The sequence below is a fragment of the Syngnathoides biaculeatus genome, chromosome 15 (assembly GCF_019802595.1).
Source record: "Syngnathoides biaculeatus isolate LvHL_M chromosome 15, ASM1980259v1, whole genome shotgun sequence".
In the NCBI taxonomy this organism is placed as follows: domain Eukaryota; kingdom Metazoa; phylum Chordata; class Actinopteri; order Syngnathiformes; family Syngnathidae; genus Syngnathoides; species Syngnathoides biaculeatus.
Window position 1 is genome coordinate 6,776,257 of NC_084654.1, and position 20,593 is coordinate 6,796,849.

The 20,593-nt window shown below is 40.4% G+C and overlaps 1 protein-coding gene across 1 annotated transcript in view; it reads left to right on the forward strand.

The window, feature by feature from the left end:
* The first annotated feature begins 3,491 nt into the window (after positions 1 to 3,491).
* The window catches only part of rock2a (rho-associated, coiled-coil containing protein kinase 2a), a 62,313-nt gene continuing 45,211 nt past the window's right edge, over positions 3,492 to 20,593 (forward strand). The window contains exon 1 of the mRNA XM_061844863.1: positions 3,492 to 4,561. Coding sequence (XP_061700847.1) covers positions 4,463 to 4,561 — 99 coding nt within the window. The 5' untranslated portion in view covers positions 3,492 to 4,462. The remainder of the gene's footprint in view (positions 4,562 to 20,593) is intronic.

Genomic DNA, 20,593 nt, shown 5'->3' on the forward strand with positions numbered 1-20,593 from the left:
TTTATGCTACATTTAAAGAGGCACTTCCCTCAATGTTTAAGCACAGGTCAGAATTATATGACTTAAGGGCCATTCAGCTTTGGAGGTTCAACAGTATACAGCATACAATTTAAAAACTGATATATTAAGAAATCTGTGCACTCCAATGTCTAATTACATTATGCCCTGTAAATTTGTAATATTTGTCCCGAGCTAAGCTAAGGAGCCTTAGCTCAATTTATTTTCAACAAGTAAGAAAGGTGAAATTTTATGTTTACTTAAACATTCAAATTTTCAGTCCCTAAAAAACAAATGTCTTGGAGACATTTTTCTTCCAGATTATTTGTGTCACCATCACTTGTGACATAAATTTACATTCTTGGAGGTGCAATCACTAATTGTACTCAAATATATGCTATTTCTCCTTTTTAAACACCTAAGCACACACACAGTCTCTCTCTCCTCTCTCTCTTGCTCTCTCTCACAAACAAAAACACAAATAGCTGGTCCGCTGTTAATTTGGAAAATATTTGGGTGCCATAGTAAAAAGGGATGCTGAAGATATCCAAGTATTATTACATGACAATGCCGTGGCACTGACTCATTGTTAAGGTAGACGAATCTTATCAATCTGTTTCGATGATAGACAGCAGGGCAATTCCATCACCGTCAATTATGCAATGACAACCAACCCTAAAAGAGACAACGAATCAAAGACTTAAAATTGTTTTTCAAAAAAAAAAAAAAAAAAATAGATACAAAAGAAGTTGCCTTATCTCTTGCTTGTATAATCTCTACAGTTAAGACAATGATGTTCACACTTTGAAGAGGACTCTTCTTTCTTTGTACTAAATTAAATTTAACAGAATTTTTATTTGTTTCATTGTATATATGGTCAGCTTTTTTCCTGTAACTTGTATAATTTGTCACACTTTTGCCCTCAACCCAATTGTCCTTGTTACCAATCATTCAAATTACCTTGTTGTGAACTGTCAATCTTTTTGTGTACATTTTACATTATTATTTATTGGTGACATGTTTTGCATTAGCAAATAACAAACGCTGTCAAGGGTTTCAGCGGAACATTCTATTTCAATGTAAATGCCAGGTAAAGAGTGAAATTCTTTTGTAATAATTAAAATGGAGGAAACAACAGTATGAGAAATTTTTTTTATTAAGTGGCCAAAGTTGCTTTGGACAATATTTTTTTTGTGTTGTTACAGTATTTGTTAGTGATTTGCTTATGAAGAAAAATAAACAAGAGGGACACACTTCTGTTTCACATTGGTCGTGTCTATACAAAAGCACAATTTCCCTCCACAATGAAGGGCATTAGCACACCAATTACAATATTTTGATATCGCTTTGATATATTTTTGATGCATAGACAATACATCGACAACAATACCATATAATATTATAATACCAGAACTTTTACATTCAGGATATTTTAAAGACTTACTGCATCTTTGGAATTCATACCTAAAGACACAATCAAAATATAAACAAAATCAAAATATAAAACTACAGATACAAACCTCCCCAAAAAAAAATCTAATTTGTAGCCACGTAAATATTTAGGAATATTGTGTGGATAAAGTAACATTTCAAAAGCAGATGAAATCTATACCATGCCCTATCCTTATATTTTATCACGTTACGGACTTAATTATTGGACTTGTTAAAATTCATTTAACATTTAGAGGAGTGGAGTAGAACAACGTGTGCACATGTACTTGGAGGGTTTGGGGGACTTGATTCAAGGTCATGGTGTTGTGGGGGGAAAAATGGTTTAGCTGTATTGCAGCGCCATCGTATGGCTTCTATAAGTGCTGATTTGATGCTTAATGGGTACTGCAAGGCGGAATGGTGGAGCAGCTGGAAAGCATTGGCCTCACAGTTCTGAGGTCCCGGGTTCAATCCCAGCCCTCCATGTGTGGAGTTTGCATGTTCTCCGCGTGGTTGCCTGGGTTTTCTCCGGGCACTCCGGTTTCCTCCCACATGCCAAAAACATGCAACATTAATGGACACTCTAAACTCCCCCTAGATGCGATTGTGAGTGCAGCTGTCTGTCTCCATGTGCTCTGCGATTGGCTGGCTACCAGTTCAGGGTATACCCTGCCTCCTGCCTGATGACAGCTGGGATTGGCTCCAGCACTCCCGCGACCCTCCTGAGGATAAGCGGCTAAGAAAATGGATGGATGGATATGTACTGCAATTAAAGTACAGCGTTTTCTTTCATAGGAGAAATTAATTAATGTCTCTTGGTGACACAACACTTTCTTCACTAGAGGGAAGAATCCAATGAAACTGCCCAGTTAAATATTTGAAAAATGGACTGAAAAAAGATGCTGAGGTTGCAGTGCTTACTTGCACAAACATTTACTCTATTAATATGAAACAGCAAATGACTCAACATACAGTGGTAACAAAAACAACAGCAGCAACAACTAAAATGGTTGTGCATGAGGTGCATAAGTACGCCTGATCCTTTTACACAACTTTCCATTTTCTAACAAAGACAAATGGAAAAACTTAGAACATAAGGTTGTTTGATTCAAGATTCGACCACTAAAGGCTCTGGTTCTATCTAGAACTGATATTTAAACGGTCCACTTCAACGGCAAGTTGCAAGAGAAGTCAGGAAAACAAAAGTCACAGAAAGGCAGGAAAGCTGACGTCTTTAGGAAAAAAAAAAAAAAAACATCTGTTGTGAATTATGTTATTTAGCGCTTTGATTGGCAAAAGAAAGTTGTGCAAAAACTACTGAATCATTGAACAGGTGGACATGTATGAGGTGGCTGGTATCGGAAGCTTTCATGAGCATCCAATATCTGGAAATACCGTCCGTACTGACCCGACACCAATATCTGGTATCCTGGTATTTTCCCAGCTCTATCAAACAAGTTTTCTTGTACATCACTAAAACACTAGGGTCAATGTCCATCATCGTGCCAGAATCATGCAGTGTACAAGAAGGGAGGTTGACTTTAGCCCAGATGATGAGGTTTTCGGCTATATTGATGTATCAGTTGGTGAAAGACAAGAAATCAATAACCTCACCAAAAGTAGTCATAGGTTTCCTTTGTCAAGTACACGCTTTCAACATGGTGGCTTCTTTTCTGAATGTTTCAGTTGTGAAGTTATGAATATATTTTTATTTCTCTTGAGATATCTGCACTATTTTTCTCTCTGCGTAGCCATTACATGCCAACATGTGAGTGTTCAGTCGTTTGTTTTCAAACATGAAACATCCCCATTTGGGCTGTAAGGGGTGTCACGTGTGCTGGAGATGAATTTTGGGTACATCCTGGACTGGCCATATAATTAAACGTCTGTTTGGAACTTTGCTTTCAACATACACTTTTGTATTTAGCCTACACATACAACCGTTCAAGTATACACCTGTTCAGTTTAGGTGTTTGCGTGTATGTGATTGGAAATGTACTGTTGTTGTTGTACATGTTTTGATCCTAACTTAAACCGTGAATAAGAGTTACATCCTAAATATATTTTTGATAGTCCGTTGTATAAAAAAAGCAAAATAAAGTGGGGAAAAAAATACGAACTTTCTAAAATGAGTAAATCAGGAGATGGGTGACTGGCAGAGGGAGTCACGGGAAATGCAGTTCTCTGTGTCAATGGGAGGAGGCAGAATACAGTCTGGATCAGTGTTTGCAATGCATGTGTGTTGTTGTGGAGATGTGACCGAACCTTGAACCGTTTTCTCTTCCAAGCGAACAAGGAGTTTTTTGGGGTTGTTGTTGTTTTTTCACGATCAAAGCCAAAACTCCAGACGAGACGACGGTTGGAACACGTTCGAAAATGCGAAGGGGAATCCAGGAAAAGACCGCGTTGCCATTAAAAATTGCGAGCGGGAGAGCAGCCACGAATCTCCCTGTACCTTCGTAACACTTGTGGCATCGCAGAGGAGAGACTTTGACACCAACTTGGCTGCCAAGCTTTACCGAATGGGGTGAATTGAATCTACGTTTTTTTTACAAACCAGTCCCAGGCATTTGTAGAGGTACCAAAAAAAAAAAAAAAAAAAAAAAAAAAACGGAAGGGAAGGGGAGGTGAAGAGCGGCAAAGAAAACGCCCTGCTGCCACAGCCTGTTACCGTTATCTCCAAATTCAAACTTTATCGTCGACTTCAAAATGCATCTCCCACTTAACGGGAGATGAGATGGAATTTGGAACGTCGTGTCTGTTTTTTTTTTTTTTTTTTTTTTTTTTTTTCAAAGACTAACGTCTCGCGTGTTGTTGAATTAAGGTTTGCCAGAGTTGTAGCAAGTCTCATTGCTGTTGAAATATTTTCCCTCCTCGTTGTTGCACACTATTCCTGTTAGAGACGATCTGGGTGGGCTGGGAGCCCCAAGGGTGCCCCGCTAGGCTCGAAGTACCAAGTTTCACATGTAAACCCAAGGACTTTGGGACAAAAAAAGGCTTTCCTTCTCGTTACTTGTCGAGCGACGCCGCAGACATGTCTCAAGGCGCGGAGAGGAGGATGGAAAGCCGGTTGAAGAAGTTGGAGGATATGATGAGAAACCCCAGGTCTGCGTTAAACCTGGAAAGTTTGCTGGTAAGTCAAGTGGAACGCATCTTCTGCATTATTAACAATGTCGTAGTAGTGCATGCTCCCAGAAACGCGAGACACAAACTGAGCGCCGTGAAAGTAATGTTTGCTGTTGGCATGTAAATGTGACTTTTCAATTGTATATTAAATACACGTACTGTTTTGTTGGTTATTGGGCCAACTCAACTTGTTTAAACTGTTCGCTTTGTCTTGTTATTAGGGAGACTGCTGCTCGTGTTCTTTCTCGTTCACTTTGTCTTCGTAAAACAATTTTTTCCAGTCAGTCTTATAATTAGATCTCGCCACTATCGTGTGTTTAATGGAAATGGCAATCTAGTGGTTTACAGTAGAGTAGGCCAGAGTAAAAGACTGACCATAGACAGTGCAGTTTGAAGTCGGGGGGTAGTGTCTACAGATTAGGATTAATTTGTGGAAAATGTTCCAGTTAGGGTTTTTGCGGAGAACGTGTAACAGTTCGTCACTCCTGTGATCCTCATTCTCGAGGAGATGAAAGGAACAAGGTGTCGATTGAGCTGGTTTTATTAAAATATGAAAACTAAACTGTTTAGACTGAATGTTTTTTATATTACTGGACATATTTTTAGCCATACTTTGGCTATCTCATGAAATGAAGGAACCAAATTCCTTATAAAAATGCAGCATTCACAGTTGTAGATGTAGGTATCACAATACACAGTGACTTCCACTGAACAGTGCAGGCTCAGGTGTTTTCGATATAGTATTGTATGATACTGTCAATTCCAAGCCACATTGAAGGCCTGCATTCTAAAGCAGGGATGTCGCTGGCCACACGGTAGTTAGTTACCCTCAAAGGGTCGTTCTGACTGTAAAACCATACAACACTTAACGGCCTCATCATATTTACACAAAGAATTTATGAACTAGTTTTAGAATCAGAATTTTCTGGAATCAGAAATCAAGGGTAATGGCTTTTTCAACTCTTGTTGATGGTTGGTAATGCAAAAATGCTTGCAATATCTTAACATTATTATTTGTGATATGGCAATTTAAAATTTTGGTGCAGATTAAAAAAAAATCATTGAAGTCAATACACATTATTTGCCCCATAAAATCATGTGGTGGGGTGACTCTGGTGCCGGGACTTGGGTTTGACACCAGTGTTCTAAAGGGACACACTTGGATGAGATTGAGGATTTTCTGTATTCAGGACCCAAGAAGAGATTGTATTCAGTAAGAGAGTGGAGAATGGGAAGAGATTGTATTCAGTAAGAAAGTGGAGAATGGGTGAGCAAGTCGAGAAATAACGCGGTACACTCATGATCATGTATGTGTATATTTGTCATATGTAACATTGATCTTCTTCATTAATGGGCGACTTGCAATGGTTTCCACCACTCGTACGTTTTTTGCTCAACATGGTTGGTCAGGTACTGGACATAGTACCAGCTTTTTCCGGTTGAAATGTTTCACAGTAAGTAGTGCTGTGATAAACCCCAGTTGGGTGCACAGTTGTTTTTGATACAGTAAAGAGAAATGTGCTTTGACAATTGTTAAACAAATCAAGGCAAATCTGAATCATATATATTATTTTTTTACATTTAAGTGACACAATCAGTCGCGACTAGCGAGTACTGTTGACATAACCTGAACAAAAAATAGGATTATCATCATAATAAACCTGCGATCTGAGTTTTGTACACAGAAATCAGTGGGCCTCCGGTGTTTGGATTGGTCTGAACGGTATGGCCCAATAATTGGCATTTTATGCTGATCATCATAAATGTCATAATTCTCTAATCGACTGGCTCCGCAAAAGATATTTCATCTGCATCATCGTCATGTACAGTATATTCAAATCCAAAAGCTAGTTTATTTTTAATCTTGTCACGTGTCTTTTGACATAGTACTGTGAATATCTGACCACCAATAAATTTAAGGTCCAACAGAAACCTGCTTGCCCTTTTCTGAGTTAGGGTGGCATGCAAGTCCTTAGGGAAGGGTAGGGTGGTGCCGACAATCCGTTCAGCAGTTGTGATTGTCCGTTGCAGTTGGACTTTCTCCTTTTTTGCTTCAGCCCCAAACCAGATGATGGAGGTACTTATTCAATTACCCCTGTGAAGAACTGTCTCAGCAGCAATTGTGACACCCCGTGCTTCCTCAGAAACCACATTAAGTACATCCTTTGCTGGGCTTTTTTGAGGATGGACTTGATGTTTGTCCTCCACTTCAGGTCCTGTGAAACTGTAATTCCTTGGTACTTAAAGATCTCTACTGTTAACACAAAACAGTTGGACATTGTGAAGTGCTGCTGTGGTGAAGGATGCCTCCTGAAATCCACAATCATCTCATATAGTGTTGAGTACCTTCAGCCCCAGGTTGTGAGGACCACAGCAAAGCTCTAACCTCTGCACTTCCTGTTGAAACAGAGATTTGTTACTGTCTTTGATGATCCGCAGACCTGCTAGCTCGATCTGAAAACTGCAGTGCTTCCAGCTGGGGACCTGTTACGCTCTTGAGTTGGTCCAGCATGAGGCATTCAAGGGACATCAAGACCACAAATATCAAGGCAACAGGCAGGGTTTGCACGCGGCCCTAAAAGTCCCTAAAAAAACACTACATTTTCGAAGGTGCATTTAGGGGCTCATGAAAGTCCTTAAAATTTCGCGAAAACTGGTCAAGCCCCTAAAAATGCCTTAAATTAAAAAATGAAAAAGAGGACCTCTACTGCCAAAATTCCCCCTAAAAAAAATTATCATTTATTTTAAAAAAAATAGCGATCCGTCTGGCGCCCAAAACAGCCGGAAATTGTCAACGGAAGTCACCGTGTTGACAACTTGTCGATATTCCATTGTTTGTTTCCGTGAGTAGGCATTTCACTTCGTCTTCGTTACGACGTAGCGTAGTTCTTTCATCAATCCAACTTGTATCATGGGGAAGTGCATTTTTCAATATGCTTGGATTGAAAGTAAGGAGTTTGGGTGCTGGGTTCGTCGAGATGCAAAAGATCGGCACATGTTTTACTGACATCTGTGCAAGCAGAATTACCATCTTGAAAAGATGGGCGTCAAAGCGCTGGAGTCGAACCGGAAATATAGGAGACACGCTGATTTGGCGAAGACTCTCTCATCTTCCATTGGTATGAATCTGTTTCTAAAATATCAAGATAGTGAAGCATCAACTTCAGGCAGTGGTACTAGCAGTGCATGCGCACCTACAGTTGTCCAGTAATCGACTTCAACCAGCCGGAAGTCACGCTTTATGAACGTAGTTCAATGCACGAAGACGGACTCGTTTAATGGCAGAGATCGTGTGGACTTTAAAAGTGATCTGCAGCCATTACAGTTACAAATCTTGTGAAAATAATTCGAAAGTGTTTGCAGTCATGTTCCCAGACAGTGACATTGCTAAAAACTACCACTGTGGGGAAAGGAAGACTTCATACCTGCCAACTTTTCATCTCTACTGCCTGAAAGCCAAAAAAGCCAGTATAGAGACTGACATATCTACGCTTATTGAGAAGGCTGACAGGCTGTGGTGAGGAGGCAGAAGAAAAGAGGAAGCTGAGTTTTATCACCGAGGCCAATGCACTCAGAGGGAGAGCAAAGGACAAGAGAGCCACTTTGGCACCTCTGCAGCAACAAATAGAGGAGGCACTGGGTAGGCTCAAGGAGCTAGAGTAGGGGTGCTGAGACAGACATCAGTAGAAGACATTTGTGTATATAGTTGCAATTGTAGTTAAAATCTGTTTTTCTGTAGACTGTTATGTGAAGACATTGACAATGGTCATACCAATGAGAACTACCACAAGGGGCGACAGGTGATCACTGTCACAGGTACTGAGGTACTGGAACATTTGATGAACCAAGAATGGTTGATGGCACCATTGGGTGAGTCTTTTTTCCTTACTCGTGATTTCCCACGATGGCCTTAAATTTTTCGTGTAAGCCCTAAATTTTTTCCGTGTCGGCCCTAAATTTTTCGTATCAGTCCTTAAATTTTTTGGGTCAGACTGAGTATGAACCCTGAACAGGCCGCAATCATTTAAATCCAAGATTACAGGTTTCTCATTGGGACAGGGATGATGGTGGAGTGGTTGAAGCAGTTCACACAGTTCTAGAGACCTGCTGAAGATCTTGGTGAAGACTGGAGCAATTTGGGCTGCACAGACTTCAGGCAGGATAGGGGCACAAGCTCTGGGCCTGGTGCTTTGTTAATCTTTTGTTGTTTGAAGATGCATCCCATGTCCTGTTCGTGGATGGTCAACTGAAGAGTCGGAGATGTTGAGGTGGTGCGACTCGGTGGGTGTGTGGCGTGAAAGTTTCCTGTTCAAATCAGCACTAAAAGCTGTTCAGCTCGTCAGCGAGGCCACTATTGTTGTCTGCTGGAGGTATCATCAAGGCTTGCCGAATTTTCAGACACTCCAGTTTGTGCAGTCGAAACAGCTTTGAAGTTCTAATTTTGTCCTGTTGGTTCACTTTTTCATTGATTTTACAAAAGGCTTCCACAAGTTCTTGCCTATATGCAGGTATTAAGTAGACAAAGCGGTGATCAGAGGAGGGTAAGGTGGTCCGGGGAATGGTGCTATGGTTTTTTTTTTATTGTGGTATAATAGTGGTTCAAAGTGTTATTTTCCTTCATCAGACAGTCCATGTGGTGTTTGTATTTAGAGAGTTTGTGGTTGAGATGAGCTTTGTTAAAATTTGGAATAATGAGAGATGCGTCTGGGCATTTTTTCTCAAACTCGGCTAAATCTTTGAATCCCTGTTCTCTGAACTGTGAGGCCAGCGCTCTATTTATTTATTGCATCGAATTAATGGATATTACAATATTTAGTAATCTGGTGAAACTGTTGCCATCAAACATTAACATATAGACTATGTTTTAAGTAACATTCTTCGTTGTTTTAAATCGTTTAAGTCAAGTTAATAGGTTAAGTCACACTCACTCCCTGATGCTCCTGAGGATAAGCAGCTTGGAAAATGGATTGATGGATACATAAAACATAATTTGGTAATTAACATTGCTCTTAATTTGGGATAGCTGAGGCATAAACCTTACATTGGGTGGTGGATTAATACATTAAGCACTCTAAATACTGTCAGTGAGAAATGAAGGTGACTTCACCTGAAATAATATTGAAAACCAAACTGATGCACTGTCCCTTCCTGACACGATTCTGAGAAGAAACACAAACCGGTGAACATAAGCATACTACATAGACCTTTTGTTTAATGGTATTCTTATTGTTTTCACTTCAGCCATATTGTACTAAGCAGCCATGGCAATAAGGTCCTATTCCGGTTACGTAATCGTTATCATCCTCCTTTTTGCCATCCTTGTAACTTTCAGCTGCTGCCTCATAAGCCTCACGAGGTATGCTTGAGGGGGTCTCCCTTGACCTCATGCCTGGCGGTGGTTTGATCACAAACATTTTGTTCAAGTTTTGAGCCATATTTCCACCCTAATATTTCCTTATTATTATGTTGGACGTGTGACGTCAGACAGTTAATAATGTAACCTAATCCAAACCATACTAGGTGTTGTAATTGAAGTCAGATTTGCTCTGATGCTGTGATTTGAATTGTTGGGCTCGTCCGCTTAACTAGATCAGACAAACACAATGCCATTTCTGTCTTTAAAAGCAACAACCTCACCCTTTTAAAAATGGGCCTCATCTAGCTTGGGGCCCCTTGTGCTGTCTAACTCTGTGCACGCCCCCCCCCCACACACACACACAACACTTGAGGCACCACCTTTCCTTTACAGCATTAAACAGAATAGTTTCTGGATTCACGGTATTATTTACTTCCTGCACATTAGATTGGGTGGGAAGACATTTTTAGAGAATAGGCTGCAGTTTTCCATTTTCACAAGGCACACCACAGTCACTACGATGGAGGTTTTGTGGCTAAGGGAAGGATTGTAACATGCACACGCACACACACACACACACACACCACACACACACACACACACACACACACACACACACACATAAGGCCCTTCTTTTGAAGGGAAACAAAACTGAGTACTATTCCTTTCAAATCAAATAAAAAAATCACAAGCCTTTAATGTCATTATATACTGTGCATACAACGAAATGATGAGTGCTTCTCCACATCCATCATCCCTCCCTCTACCCCTTTTCCGGGTCATGTTGCAGGGGCAGTAGCTTTAGCAGGAATGCCCAGACTTCCCTTTCCCCAGCACTTTCATCCAACTCTTACAGGAAGATCCCAAGGCCACCCGAGAGACGTACTCTCTTGTCCCTGGGGTCTTTTTCTCGTGGGACGTGCCCGGTTCACCACCAGGGAGGCGTCCGGGAGGCATCTGAATCAGATTCCCCAAGCGCCACCTCATCTGGCAGCATTGACAAAACACTGATCACCTCCCGGATGACCGAGCTTCTCACCTTATCTCCCCGACACCCTGCAGAGGAAACTCAATTCGGCCGCTTGTATCCGGGATCTTGTCCTTCCCTCAGGTTGTGACCATAGGTGAGGGTAGGAATGTAAATCGACTAATAAATTGAGAACTTCGCCTATAAACTTAGCTCCCTCTTTACCACAATGGACCAATACAAAGTCTGCATCACTGCAGACGCTGCACTTGTCGATCTCCCGCTCTATTATTTACTCAATCATGAACAAGACCCCAAGGTACCCGAACTCCTCCACTTGGGGCAGGATCTCATCAATGACGCGGAGAGAGCACGCCACCCTTTTCTGACTGAGGACCACGGTCTCAAATTTGGAGGTGCTGATTCTCATTCCAGAAGCTTCACAGAATGCTGTGAACCACTCCACTGAGTGTTGGAGATCACGGCTTGAGAAAGCCAACAGAACCATATCATCTGCAAAGAGCAGAGATGCAATGCTGTGGCCACTACGCCTCTGCTGCGCCTAGAGATTCTGTCCATAAAAGTTACAAACAAAATCGGTGACAAAGGGCAGCCTTGGCGAAGCCCAACTCTCATCGGAAACATGTCCGACGTATTGGTGGCAATGCGAACACACGATATTCATTATCATTTTATTTTGAGGTGCAATTTTTTTCTGTCTTAATCGCATGGTGGGGGGGGCTGAAGCAAGAATTTTTTTAAACAAGAGTATGACAGTATAATTGTGGCGTTAAGTGTACAGCTGCAGCTAACAATTTTTTTAGTACATGTGTAGCCTACTGAAAAAACCATCCATCCATCCATCCATTTTCTGAACCACTTATCCTGACGAGGGTTCCGGGAGTGCTGGAGCCTATCCCAGCTGTCCTCGGGCAGGAGGCAGAATACACCCTGAACTGGTTGCCAGCCAATCGCAGGGCACATGGAGACAGACAACAGTCGCACTCACAATTTAGAGTCTCCAATTAATGCGTCAAATAAACTATTATTTAGATAAACTGTGTTTTGTCGTGGTTTAAGAACAATTTTGAATACAAAAGAGGAAATGAGACATTTCACTTAATGTATGACTAATTTGTGTGTGTGTGTATATATATATATAATGAAGATTAGCCGAAGTAAAACAGAATATATGTCCGTGAGTGAGAGGGGTGGAGGGGGAAGAGTGAGGCTACAGGAAGAAGAGATAGCACGGGTGGACAACTTCAAATATTTAGGGTCAACAATCCAGAGCAATGGTGAGTATGGTAAGGAAGTGAAGAAACTGGTCCAAGCAGGTTGGAACAGCTGGCGGAAGGTGTCTGGTGTGTTATGTGACAGAAGAGTCTCTGCTAGGATGAAGGGCAAAGTTTATAAAACAGTGGTGAGGCCGGCCATGACGTACGGATTAGAGACGGTGGCACTGAAGAAACAACAGGAAGCAGAACTGGAGGTAGCAGAAATGAAGATGTTGATGTTCTCGCTCGGAGTCAGCAGACTGGATAGGATTATGAATGAGCTCATTAGAGGGACAGTCAAAGTTGAATGTTTTGGAGACAAGGTTCGAGAGAGCAGACTATGATGGTTTAGACTTGTTCAGAGGAGAGAGAGTGAGTATATTGGTAGAAGGATGCTGAGGATGGAGCTCCCAGGCAAAAGAGCGAGAGGAAGACCAAAGAGAAGGTTTATGGATGTGGTGAGGGAAGACATGAAGGCAGTTGGGTTTAGAGAGGAAGATGCAGGAGATAGGCTACGATGGACAAAGATGACACGCTGTGGCAACCCCTAACGGGACAAGCTGAAAGGAAAAGAAGAAGTATGACTAATTTGTTTCCTTTTTTTGCGATAACCATCAGCTTTTATTTCTTGAATTCACATTGTGTGTATAAGAGAAGGCAATTTTTTTTCAATCATGAACAGCCTTTGTCAGTCTTAAGTAGCTAGCATTGTCACATAATACATTAGGTTAATGACTGTACATTCATGATCTGTGATGAGCTGACTAGGAATAAGATAAATAGGCAGTGTTGGAATGTAATTCAGTCTTTGAAGTGTTAAATATCAAAAACAATGAAAAAAACACATACATTTTCCAACCCGCTTATTCTTTCAACAGTTGCAGGAGTACTAGAGCCTATCCCAGGTAAGATTGGGTTAAAGGCAGACTACACCCTGAACTGGTTGCTAGTCAATCGCAGGGCACATATCAGCACAATCACTGAGAGAAAAATATTTCCCTTATCTCGCTTTTCCAAAATCCTCCTCTATTTGGCTACAAAATGACAATCCATTTTACCCTTTCTGGTCACATTTTTCACCCATTTGACCCTCAATTTTGTCATTTACAGATTAACAGATGGGGCATATATCACTTAGCATCAAGGACACTGTATGGACCTCTGTGGTTACGTTGTACTACCTTTGTCATGGTTAAAAAAAAAAAAAAAAACAAATCATGCATTGAACGGTGATCATAAGAAATACTCCATCCCGCAGAGCTAATTTTTTGTTAGTAAAGTAGACTAAAGTTATGATCACTAATATGCACAATGTTAATTTCGCCTTTCTATTTTTTGACCAGGCATCATTCTCGGCGGAGGGAACGATCCGTATTACAATAAATAGGTGCGCGTCATGCACTTGCACTTTCATTAATGTTAACACAGTTTCACCATTGCTTTTTTTCCTCTTTTCCATTCACCGTCACATTTACAAACATTGCCTGCTTTTATCTTCACAACCACCTCTGCGTTATAATGCATTTGCAGTTTTGCTTTTTCAAATGTTTTTTTTATGTACAAAATGTGATGCAAGACCACAGAATTGGAGCCTTGCAGACATACAGTGGGTACAGAAAGTATTCAGACCCTCTTCAATTTTTCCGTTATATTGCAGCCATTTGCTATTTTTTCCTCATTAACATACACACAACACCGCAAATTGGCCCAAAAACTAATGCAGAATTTTTGCAAATTTACTAATAAACCCAAAATAAAATATCGGGCAGCACAGTGGCAACCAGTTCAGAGTGTACCCCGCCTCCTGCCCGTTGACAGCTGGGATAGGCTCCAGTACTTCTGTGACCCTCGGGAAGATAAGCAGCTAAGAAAGTGGATGGATGGATGAAATATCACATAGCCATAAATATTCAGACCCTTTGTTCAGTATTTGGTAGAAGCACCGTATTGACCTAGCACAGCTCAGTCTTTATGGGAATGATGCAAAAAAATGTTCACACCTGGATTTGGGTATCCTCTGCCATTCCTCCTTGCACATCCTCTCCAGTTCTCTCAGCTTTGATGGTGAACCTTGGTGGATAGCCATTTTCAGGTCCCTCCAGAAATGCTCAATTGCGTTTACGTCAGAGCTCTGCGTGGGGCTTTCAAGAACAGTCACAGAATTGTTCTAAAGCTACTCCTTTCATATTTTAGCTTTGTCGTTAGGGTCATTGTCTTGTTGGACGGTGAACCTCTGGTCCAATCTCAGGTCCTAAGCACTCTAGAGAATGTTATTTAGGTACTTGGCCTTGTTCATCTTTGCTTCGATTGCAACAACTTGAAAAATTCCCTCACAGCATGATGCTGCAAACACCACGCTTCACTGTTGGGAGTGGATCATACAGGTGACGAGCTGTTTTTCTCCACATGTACAGTTTAAAATTAAGGTCAAAGAGTTCTATCTTGGTCTCATCAGACCAAATAATCTTATTTCTGAGCATCTTTGTGTCCTTCAGTTGTGGGGTTTTTTGGCGTGTTTTGTTTTGTTTTGTTTTTTTAGCAAACTCAATGCAGGCTTTCACGTGTTTGGCATTGAGGAGAGCCGCCATTGGGCCACTCTACTATCAAGCCCTGACTGGTCAAGCGCTGCAGTAATGGTGGACTTTCTAAAATTCTGTCCTATCTCCCGACTACATCTCTGGAGCTCAGCCATAGTGATCTTTGGGTTCTACTTTACCTCTCACACCAAGGCTCTTCTCCCCTGATTCCTAAATTTGGTTGGACGGCCATCTATACAAAGGGTTTGTTGAGGCACTTTGCTCTGATGGACCTTAAGTGGAGTAGTCATTTTTTGTTACCTTAGTCAGATCTGTACCTTGCCACAACTCTGTCTGTGAGCTCTTCTGGCAGTTCCTTTAAGCTTATGGTTCACATTTTCTGTGACATTCACTGTGAGCTGGAAGGTCTTATATACACAGGTGTGTCGCTTTCATAATCAAGTACGATTCATATAATAAAACAGAGATGGACTCCAATGAAGGTGTAGAACCATCTAAATGATGATCAGAAGAAATAGACAGCACCTAAGTTAATTATGTGTTACAACAAAGGGTCTGAATACTTATGGCTGTGGGATATTTCAGTTTTTCTTTTTTAATAAATCTTTTAAAAATTTCCCCAATTGTTTTTTTTTTTCTGTCAACATTGGGTTTTGTGTGCACATTAATGGAGAAAAAATTAACCTAAATGATTTTAGCAAATGGCTGCAGTATGACAAAGTGAAAAAACAGTGAAAGGGGGTTTACATATTTTCCATATCCACTGTACGCAGGTAACTAATGTTGTGCATGAGTTGATGCAGATTCACCTTGCTTTTTGTCCCCAATTATTTTTTCGTATCTCTGACGTGGGACACATATCGAATTAAATCCCTGCTGTCGTTTACAAGTCACATGGACTAAATTTCTACCGTCCTGAAAGAAATGACCTCATTGGATAAATAGTTGGCAACTACTGTATACCGAGTTCAAAGTCCTTGTAAAGGATTGCACTTTTAGTTTTGGTCTTTATCTCTTATTTTTTGTCTCTTTTATGCCTGTAGCCTGTTCCTTCTTTCAGGCTTGCTACAAGCCTCAGGTACTTTAACTGAATCAGCAGGCTCGAGCTCACTGACACTCATGTGGGAGATACCTAATGCATGGATTAGAAATAGATACTTTCTTTTGCAACGTTTTTTTTAGTGTCTTTATCCAGTATCAGTCTTTGAAATTAAGTTCTAATCCACCAGTCATAAAGGGAACATCATGTATTTGGCTACCACTCATTGTTTATTCTACTCTTTTCCTGTCTCTAATAACCCTTGCTATTTACATGCTCCATTCCAATTTTTCCTTCTCCCTTTTTTGGGTACACTAATTTTAATGTCTTCTTCTGTTTCATTTCCTGTTCCCTTTTTGTCTGACTTCTGTGCCCCTTTTCATGTTCCATATCAATTCATTTGAATTTATGAATCCTCAAGGAAGTGTACATAGTCTCACCTCAACCTGATACTAAAACCAGAGTGTGCACTCTGTCTCCTAAGTGTAGTTGACTTGTTCTTAAACGAGCAACAGCAGTACCGGTATCAGTGTGCTAGCTGAGAAGAAACACTGCCTTATAAGGCAGTCGGGATGGTGGCCCAGGTCAATTCCCCCCCCCCCTTTTTTTTTTTTTTTTTTTTGCAAAACAAACCAGTCTGTCTCTTCAGTACCTCCTCTGGGGAGACTGCTGGTTCTCTTTGTGGCCTTTTTTTGGTTTGTTGCTCCACTTCAGTGAAGAAGATCCAAAGTCTGTCAAATGTGTGAGTCCTTAATGGCTTGAAAATGTCACACTCCATCTGACTCATGCCTTTGACACAACTGCAAATGTTGAGCTGGGTTTTCGATTTCCCTTAGAGCCACTGAACACTGAGAGGGACAAACAAAGGTACCATGTTGTTATTTCGCAACTTTACTTATTGACAATGTACAGCACAGCTACCAATGTTGTGTATATTTACTAGGAACAGGCATCATATTTGATTAGTCAATTAAATGATCAAGAGTTCAATGTATTCTGTGGAATATATTGTTGATACATTCTGTCTTGAAGAGGGGTGGAAAAGGATCAACATTCCAATTCCATTTTCAATACTGCTTAATGATTGAATTCTTTGTTTCCCTTTTCGATTCTCATTTGTAATTTAAGGGAGAGAAAAATCCACTGGACTTAAATAAATGAACAAAATTTAAAAACACAAAACAGTTATATTCAGGCTGTCCATGACAATAAAAATCACAATAATTGAAGAAAAACGATTGTGCCATTGTGCGAGTTGTATATACTAGTTCGTGAGTTTTAAACACACACTGAACATACTTGTGCAAACAAGTTTCATATGTTCTGGTGCCCTCCATCAGTCTGCTTGAAGCCCAGTTGGCGTTTAGGGTAGCTAAAATTAGAATTGACCCTCGAATAACAAATATTCAGCTATAATGCTGTAGTAACACATACAGTTACATGCAATTGATAATGAATGTCCCTATTTTGTTAGGAACATCACTGAATGCTGAATTGTTACAGTTTTGACACCTATTGTTCCGGATATGGGGTGGAATGCAGCGTCGAACATTGCTGTTCACTAAAGCACAAAAATTTCATAAATGTTAATGTTTATTTAGACAGTTGAATTTCTGGCTGGGGGAAGGAGGTGTGGGAGTCTTGGTGCTGAGCAAGCCGGTGTTGTCACACGAATTATTATTGGATACATGCTCGTGCTAGGAAGGGGCCAGTGCAAAGGAAGGCCGTTGTGCATTTTGATGTTAATTGCTTTTTTAGATGACATAAGTTATAGTCCACTGAGTGAGTCAGCATCCTTTGTCAACTTAGGCTGCTAAGCAAGTTCCTGCTTTGTAGGCCGCTGGGTCTTACTGTGAGTGTTGTAGTTCCAAACTAAAACTCACTGAAAGATTGTAATTTCACCAAGTGCTTGTGATCATATGCTAATTTACTGTGGAGCTTGACGAAGAACTTTGGTCGTAATATCCTCCGAATCTTTCACAAGGAAATGTAACACTAGCAGCTTGGGTGTTGGCCATTGCCGAGTGGTGAACAGCACGGCGACAACGGATACAACTCTTGTTATTGGTCCAGTTTTTTTTTTTTTTCATATTGGACCGATTTGCTTAACGTTAAAAAAAAAAAATCTATCGGGCCGATAATTATTGATCTTATGAAACCCTTTTATTAACTATATATTTAAATTTAATGGATAGGTTTCCAATGACGTCTCCACCACCCGTAGAGCAATCGGATAAATTAACGATAGAAAAAAACCTTCACGCTTCACCTATCACCTGTGTTCTCTTACCTCTATGACACACAAGATGGGGTGATTGCAAACATATCCATTTGAGGAAATGTATTTCAAAAGTGTGTTTCAATACGATAACCCTTCCTGTTTTTGTACGCACCTGCCCTGTATCTCATTGTCTTCTCGAGAACAACATAACCAGGTAAGTTTTAAACCAAGCTAAAAGTTAAAGATCCCATGCCTTCACACTGTATTTTTATCACAATATATGATTTCCTGTCAATGGGTTTGTAAGACAGTTTGCATGGGAAATGGCCACGATTTTTTTTCAAGCTTTTTTTTTGATATTTTAAACCTGCCAATAGGGATGGACGAATTTGTCATTATTTGATCTGAAAATAAGCTTTTCTCTGATTAGGTCACTGTTATTCTTAATTTGAATTAGGCAAACAGCTGTGCTTCGAATGGGCCCTGCCAATATCATGACGTCTGGTGCAACCAAAGGGGTCAAAGCGACGTTGCGTTTGGATCCTTCGATGTTTGGTGTGTTACCATCATTGCGTAGCGGAAATTACCAAGCTTTAGATTGTTGGAGCACTAATGGGGAACATGAGCTGAAATGCGACATGGGTGAACATTAAGAGAGAGCGGGATATCTTGAAGTTAGGATTGTCATCCGCTCCTTTTTACATGAATTGAACTTTAGCTTGACAATCATTGCTTGTGCACATTCTGGCGACAATGACTGCAAATTTTGCGGTTTCATTCACAGTGAGATTATACCTGTAAAACAAAACTTCTGTCTATTTTAAAGACTATATTTGTATGATTTGGCGGCAGCTGAGACTCAAAACTAAAACCTGGAAATGCTAGTTATCGTTCAGCTGAATTGAGTGGGTGGTTCCCAAACACGAAGTGTGTTTATACTTGAACATCCATCCATCCATACATACATACATTCATTCATCCATTTTCTTAGCTGCTTATCTTCACAAGGGTCCTGGGAGTGCTGGAGCCTATTCCAGCTCTCAATGGGAAGGAGGCAGGGTACACCCTGAATTGGATGCCAGCTAATCGCAGGGCACATAGAGAAAAACAGCCGCATTTGCAATCACACTGAGGGGCAATTTTTGAGTGTCTAATTAATGTTGCATGTTTTTGGGGTCTGGGAGGAAACCGGAGTGCTCTGAGAAAACCCACGCAGGCACGGGAAGAACATGCAAACTTCATACGGGCGGATCCGGGATCGAACCTGGGACCTCGGAACTGTGAGGCCAACGCTTTTGAGTTGATCCACCGTGCTGTCCAATACTTGAACAATTAGTACTTATCTATGTACGTGACAAACATACAGAAATCTGATCCGGTTATTTCGCAGGCCTAATGCCATTGCTTTTTGCATTCAATCGACAAGGCATATCACAGACTTTTTTTTTTTTTTTTACCTACAGGTATATGATGCATAAAGTAGTAGGGGAAAAAAATGATTTTAATGGCTTGGGACCTTTAGGTTGGATCATAAATAAAGTGCAATTATCAAAGTGGCAGAATAAGAACTGGTCAGTTATGCATGCAATATGTTTTGCAAATATTTGACCACCACAAACCACATATCTGCAGTTTTTGTTGTCGTTGGATTTGCAAATTACTTGTTAAAGAGTTTTCCACCTTCGTTTTAGTTATTTTTAGTTTAGGATGAGGGCGAGAATAAGCAGAGCAGAGAACAGGAGGCTCCCACACATAACGCTCTCCATCTAGCTTCAGCTTTATCAACCTTCTGGTGAGACAACCTCCCACACACAATCATTTTTGTCTTGCACAAACACATGTATATGCTGTATGCACAGGTTTATGGTCTCATGAATGTACACTTTGCATTCATTTTCACAAGCTCGTATGCAGTCAGCTCAGCAGCAAACAAAACAATTCAACATATAGTATAATCAGCTAACAGCTAATAATGTTTACATTTTTTTGCTAGTCAAAGCTAGACAAAAAAATGTGTAAGTAAAAATAAATAATGTAAGATACAATGAAATAGTCTAAAATAATACTGGAGGCTTGTCTTTGTTGTGAGACGATGGCAGGAGGGCCACCAGTGATGGCAAACTTGTTATACATATTTGTTATAATTATATGATTATTTGTGTTAAACTTACAATGCGAAGGTTTATCTTTTAAAGGAGGCAATGCTATTTTTTCACACTTCAAAAGTAATCACAGGTGGTAAGAATCACAAATTAATTATTTCATCTTTCACCTCTTGTATTTTTTGCCATGCTGAAATTTGGCTGTTTTGTTGGTTGTTTTGGATTGCGCTGATTGTATTATAAGAAGAAAATGGGGAAAACAATGAGCTGCTGGTCACCAGTGCTCAGGACAGTGAAGGACATTGGTGTAAGGGTTGCTTGACGTATGTTTACGTACTTTTAATCTGATACGGCTAACATGCGGCCGTTCTTTTCAACACATGATTTGACCTGTTTGTGGGGCAAGTCTCATACTTTACAATTAAAAAAATCTTACAGCACACAAACAAACACAAATGTCACAAAAGGTAGATACATTAATTGCTGTATGTACTTACTGACAGCTATTAGAAGACCATTAATATGTTCTGTCTGTCACTA